The sequence below is a fragment of the Poecilia reticulata genome, linkage group LG18 (genome assembly GCF_000633615.1).
Source record: "Poecilia reticulata strain Guanapo linkage group LG18, Guppy_female_1.0+MT, whole genome shotgun sequence".
NCBI lineage: Eukaryota > Metazoa > Chordata > Actinopteri > Cyprinodontiformes > Poeciliidae > Poecilia > Poecilia reticulata.
Genome location: NC_024348.1, coordinates 8,705,131 through 8,715,088, shown reverse-complemented (window position 1 = coordinate 8,715,088; position 9,958 = coordinate 8,705,131). Strand labels below are relative to the sequence as shown.

At 41.6% G+C, this 9,958-nt stretch overlaps 1 protein-coding gene across 2 annotated transcripts in view; it reads right to left on the bottom strand.

The window, feature by feature from the left end:
* Positions 1–389: 389 nt before the first annotated feature.
* rbpjb (recombination signal binding protein for immunoglobulin kappa J region b) overlaps positions 390–9,958 on the bottom strand; it is a 51,219-nt gene continuing 41,650 nt past the window's right edge. For both annotated transcript variants that reach the window (XM_008435485.2, XM_017310550.1), the window contains 6 exons: positions 9,109–9,246; positions 8,862–8,974; positions 7,371–7,511; positions 7,121–7,276; positions 6,915–7,018; positions 390–4,082 (listed from right to left, as the gene is read on the bottom strand). In XM_008435485.2, the coding sequence (XP_008433707.1) occupies positions 3,758–4,082; positions 6,915–7,018; positions 7,121–7,276; positions 7,371–7,511; positions 8,862–8,974; positions 9,109–9,246 (977 nt within the window). In that variant the 3' untranslated portion in view covers positions 390–3,757. The remainder of the gene's footprint in view (positions 4,083–6,914; positions 7,019–7,120; positions 7,277–7,370; positions 7,512–8,861; positions 8,975–9,108; positions 9,247–9,958) is intronic.

The window sequence follows — 9,958 nt, the reverse complement described above, 5'->3', positions numbered from 1 at the left end:
TTATTTTTATTTATTTCTTTTTTTTTTAAGTTTAAAGTCATTCCAGGAAGTGGCGTACTTTAAGGGAAACTTTAGAGGCAGCACGGGCAATAATGCACTTTGTTTTCCCATCTTTTTTTTGTTGAAAAATTGACGTAAGACAACGGGAGACTTTGTACCAATAATTTAAAAAATATCAATATTACAATATAAAACATTTTACATTAATAACAAACATGATGGATAAGAACAGGGCATAACTTAACTTCTTTTCTGCACTTTTTTTTATGCATTAAAGGGGGGGGGGGTGGAACGAATCCTTTTCTGTTCCTGTTTCGAGGTGCAACAAAATTATGAAACACTTCACTGAGCAGACATTCAAGTTACAGTGCTGTTCTCGTTTTGTATTGCCTTTGAATGTCTCCACACAAGCTAGACGTCTTCTTGTTGTTTTTTTTTTGATCTGGTGGAAGACCGGAAGCTCAATTTTTTTTTTTTTTTAATGGACCGAATCAGTATTCGGTCACAGTGACGACGTTACGGCACTAGCACGCTTTAAGGAACTTGCTGGCTGGTGAACTAGTGCTCAGGCGAATGAGAGCACAAAACCACGACAATGAAATGACCTGTACAATATTGCTGTTATGTTCAGAAATGCACGTTTTCGTTTTAAATACACATTTTAAAAAGGCCTTTTTTTTCTTCTTTTAACCACAGGGTAATTTAAACAACAGAAAGCTGAGAGGGGCTTACAGCTGTCACGACGTAGGCATGGACCGAGTTCAGATAAAAAAATAATAAGTTTTCAATTCACGCAAAACCTCCCTCCCCCACCTGTTGCTGCACGCTGAAGAAGAAGGCGATTTCCTTATTCCACTTATTTAAAAAAAAAAGAAAAAAGAAACACATTTGGCTGGAAACCTTTCTATTCCAGAAAACACGTACGGCTATGGAGTGCAAACAAAGGCATCAGTCTCTCTTACGAGTTCAAAAGCACAACATTTTCCCACCTTACAGTTTCTGCACAAGTCGTTAGGTTCAGAAGTGACCCACCTGCTGCTGCACACCGACAGTCAGCTGGCTGAAAGGTCATTTTATTGTCCATCGCTTACAAGAAAGCACATCTGCTGAAGGAGTACGAGTAGTAGCTACAAAGCTAGTTAGCCGGTTTTTTGTGTTTTAAGATAATAATGAAAAAAGGCATGATGTTTGTTGATTTGAGTGCTTGGAGCCTACAAAGTAATTTATTTCTATTTTATTTTGTATTTTTGCTCAAGTCTATGCAACAAAATCAAATTGGAAACAAAAAACAAAAAAAAAATACAGCGCTCAGATAAAAACTACTGCACTTTTTTTTTCTTCAAGATTTTACCATCTACAATTAAACAAAATTTTTGATATCCGCTGTAAGTTGAGCTATAAAGTTATCTTATAATACTGCCAAAATGCTTCTTCTGACTGGCAGTAATTTTAACATTTAGTCACCAAAAATAAAATAAAATATAAAAAATACCAATGGAAATCAGCAACTATAAGGGCTAGGTTGTTGTAAAATCTGCTTTAGAAAAGGTAAAGAAATACCTTAAGTAGACTTTTTTTTTTCTTTTTTTTTTTTACTTAAGCTCTGAACATTGTCTCATTATCTGTTAGCAGATCTCATTTCAAACCAGATAAAGTATGTTAAACCTTAAACATGTATGAAACATTTTGGTGCTTACCTGTAAAAATTAACTACTGGTCACATCTATGTCAAATTTCAAAACTAATTTTGAGCATTAATATAGAGCAAATGGTGTAAATAAGGGGGGGAAAGTTGCATTTTCAAACCAGAAAAACACACAAATTAGAATTTTATGTTGTTCACTTTTAACCAGCAGAGTTAGGAAGAGTTGAGAATTCAATATGTGGTGGGAAAATCTGGCATTTTGCCCTTGTGGATCAGTACCTTAAGAAGTAAAACAAGACGTGGCGACGTTTGAATTCTTAAATAGAACGGCTTTCGTTCAGGCGTAGAAGCAGCTACAGTGAATTATTCCAGCTGGCGTTTTTCCCGTTTTAAATGGGAGTAAATTTGAAATCTTTTTGCAAATATTGTGACAGTTTTTTTTTTCCCCTCAAGCTCATCGCACCGGTCCATGCCTACTTGGGAGAGATTGTCCCAACCGTGGCAGCAGAAGAACAATATTGAAACAAAAACAGAAGAGCAGGGATCTTTGTATTTGTACACTACAAAAAAAATAAAAAAATAAAAGAAATCAAAACAGGAAGGCTTCAGGAGAAGGAGGCTGCTTTTGCAGGGAGGGTGAAGCCGCAGCGATGAGCTCAGAGACAGCAGAGCTCCTGTGCTAAGCAGCGAGGCATTAGTTTGTGCTACGCACAGCTTCTTCCAAGGTGAGTAAACAGCATATAAGAAAAAGGTGAACTCTTTTCTTTTTCCTGTCGTTTTGCAGTAAGGCCACATCAAATTGAAAAAGTGTCCATCGTTTTTGTGTGTTTTTTTTCTTTCTTCTTTTCCTTCTTTTTGGAAAACTACCGGATATAAGCAGAGCACGTGCTGGAAGACGCCTCGCCGGGTGCAGTGAGCAACAGATATTAGATATGTGACTGGTCTGTGTGCACAGTAAGAATATACAGTACTAAGGCTTACTAACGCTTATTACATTGAGTTTGACTTGTTTTTGTAACCAAGAAAGTCTTTTTTTTTTTTTTTCTTCCTTTTTTTTTTCTCCACATATTCTGCAGATGTTGCTATGGCTCCATGTGAGATGTACTGAAGCGTTTGCGTTCCAGGAGACGCGGCGAGCACGCAGAGTATTGCAGGCAAGGCAAAAGGCGTTGCTTAAAGCTTTTTCTTTTTAAAGACTTCATAAAAACCAAAAAGGATAAAAAATATAGGCCCCTCTGAGGTCGTCCTCCCCCCCGCCCCCCAATAAAAACAAGCATAATAAAAACCAACCTTCGCTTATGAGAATAAACAAACCCAGACTTCAGATTTTGTTTTTTGTTTTTCTCCCCCCTCCCACCCAAAAGAAGACGTATCAAAAGAAAAAAACAAAAAAAAACAATCCAAAGACTGAGAAGCAGGCGTTTGTTGTAAGGTCACATTAACATAAAAGGTTCGGGAGTTTGGACCTCAAACAGGAGGCAGAGGGGGAGGCGAAACAAAGCCCAAAAGCTCAGAGAAGGAATAGAAACTATTTGGTAACAAAAGTGTACTATATGTTTAATACAAAAAAAGGTATGGAGAAAAATGTACCTTTACTAAAGCTTATACAAGATCCTTGGTCCATAAAAACTATGTTATCGTCACGTTTTTTGTGTGTCCCTCGGCGTCCTGCAACAACAACAATACGCCCAGCCGAGGCTCATGGGAGCTGATCAGCGTGAATCCAGGCGGGCCGACGACGGGCCGATCCGTTCAGGTTGCCGTCGGCGTTGCGTTCAGGGTGGATGTATTGTTGTCGTCGTCGTTTCTCACAGCTGAAGGAAGGTGCTGGTGCTCTGAGCCTGCAGGAACGTCACTCGTTCCAAGCACCGGGATTAAATAGGCAGGTCCCTAAAGTTAACCGCGGGGTCGTCACACGGAGCTCTTCTGCTTATTCCCATTGGCCGACACCGTCGGTGATGTCGCTCCTTCAGTTTTGCTCCTTTCGTTTGTATCCCAAGCTAAAACACGCAGCACTCTACGACGAGTCAAGAGTTTGGGTTTGATTCCTATAGTCTGTCATGTATATACCCCAAGGTGTGTTTCGCTCTCAAGGCATACTGTGTGTGTGCGTTAGGACACCACGGCGGCGGCGGAGGACGAGGACGTGACCCCGGCGCCGGTGGTGCTGCTGGGGCCGTAGACGCTGGGGGCGGCGGCCTCCTGGCCGCTGTTGCTGTGCAGGCTGGCGTTGCCGGCCCGCAGGATGGCGCCGGCGGCGCTGCAGTGCGGCCTCGGGCCGGGCTCGGGCGTGTAGGTGAAGGTCAGCGTGGTGGAGTAGATGATGCCGTCGTTCCTCACCAGCGTGACGGGGACCTGGACGGGCTGCCGCACCCAGCGCCAGCCCTCGCGGAAGGCCGAGATGTCGGGCACCACGCACAGCATGCTCTCCGCACACCTGCAGGGGGCGCACAACAGGAAATACGTTAGCAGTTATGGCCCCCCGAACGAGACCTGAAATTCGGGTTGTTTTGCTCAATGTCCGGGTCAGGCTTCTATGCCGCGTTTCGTAGAGCTGCGGCTAACATCTATTTTATTGTAAATCGATCTGGAATTTGTTTAATCTTGTTTTTTTTTTATAACCAGCTCAGCTGCACGTTACTCTGGACTGGAGTCTTTTTTATAACCTCACAGTGGAAGATGTCTCTTCTGTGATTTTATAGTTTTTATGCTTTGTACAGCGCTTTGCTGCAGTCTCAACTTGTTTTTAAAAGTGTTTCACAAATAAATTTGACATTAGCATTGACATTATGTCGAAATTTTCCCCTTACTATACGGTATTTTATTCTGTACTCTACTTTATACTCTGTGTGTGAGTCTATTTGCTCATATTGCCCGACTCTTTGCTGCCAGTGCACAGAATCTATTGTGTCAATTATTCTGATCATTAATCAAATTGATAAGTAAAGCGGTGCATTCTGCTGATTTTTCATTTAACCCTTTTTTTTTTACACAGTGTTAGAAAGATATTAAAACAAACATATTTCAACTCCTTTTTAAAAACAAGAAAACAAACATCTTATTGCGTAAGGTGCAGTAGCAGCATTCCTTTCGTGAGTTAAAACCCGGAGAGGCTGGAAGTGCAGCTTGAGGAGTGTCAGCTAAAACATATTTAAAGGCAGATGTTTACAGCAAAATTTGGGTTAATTACTGCTCCAAATGTATTTATTTATTTCAGCAAACTACCTTATTTTCTGAGTCTGTATGCTCCAGCTAATGATTAATTGATTACTAAATTAGCTGACGATCATTTCAATAACCGGTTCATCATTTCAGCCTTAAATATACTCTGCACAGAAAGAAACCAAGCGAGAATGCATGTTGTGCTGATCCACTTATTACAGTCTAAATAGAGGAGCAGATGGGTTAACCCGTTGAGAAAATAAAGTAAGGTGGAGAAGTTCATTAGACTGTAACGAGCGCAGGGCACGCGGCCTCGCCCAGCTCCGCTCCCGTCAATCACACGTCCCAGACGATTTGCACTCGACTCACCATGCGGCTACAACAAGCGACAAAATGGAACCGGAAGAGGTTAAGCAAAAGCTGAAAACGGGAGAATTTACACTGCTAACTCAAATTATGGTCTAAATACGAAAGCAGTGAAATCTTAATTAAAATAATATGCTGGGCTTACTTTGGGCTCAGGCCTATAATTAAAGTTAATCAGTTGAGTCAGGCTGACTCTAAACTAAAACATGTGACTTCATGAACAGAATGCAAAAAATAGCTAACGATCCAGGGTTCCTTCACATCTTCATCCAGACTTTTCCACCACTAACGAAAATGAAGGCGGACAGGCAGTCCCCCTGCCTCCCCCCTGTAAGTTAGTTTCTTAGTGACGCAAAAGGAGAAAATGGGAAATTTTTGACACCAATATGCAAAACAGACTTTCTTTTCCTATATTTTCAAAGAAAGGTCTCTCCAGAGTAACTCCCCTCACATTAATGATTTACTCTCAGTGAAAAACACCAGCCTCCCAAATGGTGCTCAAAGAGCCACATCGTGTCCTTTCTCTGTAAATCTGAACTTACATAAGAGGCTGAAAGTCCCGAAGGAGATTAAAGGTCTGGTGAAGAGCGACGTCGGGTCATTATTCTGGTATTTCTGAGGTTTTTGCAAGTGAATGAGCCAGCAGACATGTGACTCAGTGCTACTCTTCATTATGGATATATTTATTTTTCCAAATCCTGAGCTCATCTTCTTACGTCGCTGCCTGATGGAGGCGTCTTTCAGTGACGTTCTCACTCTGTTCAAAGCTTATATTTCACTTAAAGGACTCTAAGAGTCTTTTGCCCAAGTTACATATTTATTCTGTTTTTGCCTCTATGCTATACTTTAATATTTCAGATCATTCTATACATTTTAATACCATGCACTAAGTAAATACAAGACAGTTTTCAAAATCATGATTTGATTTACAGAGCAATCCATCCAAACCACACCGTGCTGATCCTGTGTGAACATATAATCACTTATTAAATCATGAATTAACCAAGATTAAAACTTTTTTTTTGGGGGGGGGGGGGGGGGGTTTCATCTCACCGTCACACTCAGGACAAAAAACTGGCAAACTAACAGAACCCTACAAAGAACCTGTAAAACAACACGAAGCGGGCTTCAAGAATTAAAAAAAGCAAGAGATCAATTGTTCAGTTGAAATGTTTCGCCTCATGAGAAAAGCAGGAATAAGTTTTAACCAGATTAGAAACGGAGAAAAAAGAAAAGATTCATGAAGAGAGCCTTACATACTCTATATAGCAGCTTCAGAAGTTTTAAAATGGTAAACTTTGTGTCTGAATTCAGCGTGTTTACAAAGTAAACTTGGGTCGTTTCAGGGTATGATGTGCAGCTGATAAACACGCAGAGCTTTATTGGCTATTAAAACGCGGTTTCGGCCAATAATCTGGAAGTTTGAAGCAAACACACGGCCTGTTGACGTGTCTAACACATCACTCAACACACAGCTAAAGACACTGGTGAATAGGACTACTTATATGACATTCTACACTAATACTTGTTCATGACATCGATCCGTTTGAAAAGGGCTAGAAACCCTTTACAAAGGCTTTGGCACTCCAGCAGCATCCACAAACTTTCCATCATTATAATCCGACAATAAAAGGTACAAATATTTTTTGCCACCGTGTCGTCTTTTGTTTTACGCGGATATTCTTAAAAAAACAAAAGGGGACATTTTCTCTCTTTACAATCCAGAATAGCAACAACTGACCTGTACATGGTTTCAGCCTCGACATCTCCGAACCAAACCCGCAGATTTGGCGTGAAGTTCTGCCCCGTCAGCTCCAGCATGGCAACGTCCCCACCGCCGTTGAGCTGCAGGGGGCAGACAAGACCAGACGAGTTCAAACACGTGAACCGAGCGTCGCCACGAGGACGTTCGTTCTGAGAAAACGCCGCACACCGCGCCGAGGCTACCTGTAAGCTCTCTACCACAGGCACAGGGGTGACGGGTGAGTGGACGGGGCCCATGCCCTCGTAGAAAGTGTACTCTGCCTTGTCCGTGCTGATGATTGTCCAGGAGGCGCCGTCGTTGATCATCTCCTTGTTTGGTTCCTTTGGGCATGGAGTGGCCTGGCACGGAGGGAGGAGGAAGGTCAATGGGGATTCGAGAGAGCTACCCATGGTGATTTTTGACATTGTATGCAGAGGAAATGGTGGCACAGACTTGAAACTGAATGATCCTTTCTTGAGAAAGGCACAGGTACATGCGCTCCGTGTCCTTCAGGTAGAAGGCACACTTGTGCAGCTGGGAAACCGGGTCGTCGGCGTCCAGCAGGGCCGTCTGCTTGTCGACTTTTCGAATGATCTCATGGGAAAACAAACAGAAAGGAGCAGATAAGTCGAGCGAGGGATGGATGTTATGATTAAGCAGAGGGTTGAACGGGAAGTCAAGAGATCGAGATCGACGAAAAAGGACAACAAAAACATTTAGGAAGAAAAAAAAAAGGGGGATTACTTTTGGATTCCAAAAGTTTTCACACACTGGTTAAAGTTTTATACTGCTTGTCAAACTGCAACTGCAAACTATGTTTTATTAGGATTTTCTGTGATACACCAACAAATAATTGTGAAAAGAAAGGAAAACAATATAAAAGTTTTACTTTTTGGTGTGTTTGTATTCTGTCCCAGTCAATTACTTGCAAAAAACAAACTTATGCAATTTTAGCTGCAAGCAATTTGAAACCCAAACTGTCAGTTTTGTGGATCTAGAGACTGAAACCTTGTCAAAAAAAAAAAGCTCAAACTCAGACTGCATGAAGTGTGTCTGAATATTTCCTAAAGGCATTAATTCTTGACTTTGACTAGGCCATTCTAACACCATTTTGCTGCATCTCTACCTGAAAGCTAGTGATGGTTGTCCTGCTAAACAACCATCTAATGGTTGCACTTGATTTTATTTAGGGGCATCAGAATGAAGGGGACACTTTTCAGGTTTTTATTAGAAAAACATTTTGCAAACCATGTAAAGTTTCCTTCCACATGACAACTATACACTACTATGTGTTGTTCTATCATAAAACTCTGAAAATGAACCGAAGTTTGTGGAGTTAATGTGATTAAATTGGAAAAAAGTACAAAAGGAACAAATACTTTTGAAAGGCAATGTAGGCCAGAAGAAAACGAGGCTAACAAACATATAAATAGATGGAAGAAAAGACTAAATGTCAGTTCACCGCTCAGAAGAACATGAGTCATGGAATGAGGGAAGAAAAACAAGGCAGACTTTGTCTAAGAAAGATTATTTGAACAAAATAAAAGTCCAACGTTTATGAAAACGGGGGAGAAATAAACTCCTTTTATGCCAGAAGAGAAGAAGATTGACAGCTCTGTGCAGCCTGCTAATTAAAGAACAATGAGAAGATCTAGTTTCCTCCGTGTGGAAAACAAAAACGGGGTAAAAACTGTTTACAAATATATATTTATATATATATATGAAAGAAGATGGCATGATTTTGTGGGAACTGGCAGTCTGGTTTTGACATGTTTGGACAGAGGCAGGACGGCAGCATCACTCAGACTCCATTTGTGAGTGTTGGCGGAGGAGCAGCAAAATGCTCGCCTGTTTCTGCTGCAGTTTAGTGCTTTTCATGTTTTTCCCTGATCTCAATTGACATGGTTCTTATTTATTATTATTATTATTATTATTTATTTTTACCAGTCTGGGCAGCGCCATGCCGGTGACCGAGCACACCAGCTTGACCGTCTGGCCGTAGTGGATGTAACCGTCTCTCACAGTGAACTCCTCTCCTTCTGACTCCTCGTCATCCACTGGAAACGCAAAGAAACGACCCATCAGAGCTGCCGCTTCACGTTCCCCACGCGCACACACACACTCGCCACAGTCAGTCACTTCAGTTCATCTCTCAGTCACACATCGTCACGTTTGGGTGAGGGCGACTCACACAGGTGGATGTAAAAAGCCCCCCACTGCTGGGAACTGGCGTGGAAGTTGCCCCCCTCCACGTGCAGGTAGCGCGTGCTGACCGTTTGGGAGCGCAGTCGGTTGAACAGCGCCACCTTGGTCCCTGATGCGATGCACACTGCGGGCGAGAACAGACAGGCTTACGTAAGGAGAGCACGGCCTGCTGCACACCGGGCGACAAGAGGTGTAGAAACAGCCAGGCGAGCGGCGGCTGCATCTCACAGCAGCTGCTGGACAGACACTGTAGATTTAATGATGCTGCCCCCTGGTGGACAAACTAACTTACTTTTTTTTCTAATAATTATTATCATTTTATTTTTTTTATTATACAGTTTTAGTTTGAATTCCCACACTTTCACTTGAATTGAAATGCGGAACATTTAATGGGGGATGAAAATTTAAAATAAAAGCACAAGTAATTGACTTAAATGTGCAATCATTTTAGTTTTATTTTTAAAGAGGAGAAAATTAAGACGAAATTAGAATTATTCCCTTAAGAATTTTTTTTCTTAAACATCAGCAGTTCAAACGCGCATATGCGCTGATGGGAAAATTTACAACTCTACTTCATTAAGACTGTTGAAACAATCGGCCCAAGCAGGTTCCAGACAATTAATGATGCCACAAACCTGGGGGAAAGTCTGGTCTGAACACAGAGCTGGTCACGAATGCCAGTGAAAAGCACTAAAAGCTTTCTGCTAGAAAGAGGAGCTTGTTTTTACACTGGAAAAGCTCCGAGGCACTAAAGTGAATCATCAACAGGAAACGATGTTGATGATGTAAATTTAAACTCAATGTTTGCATTTTACAGAGTTAAAATGTCAAGAAAG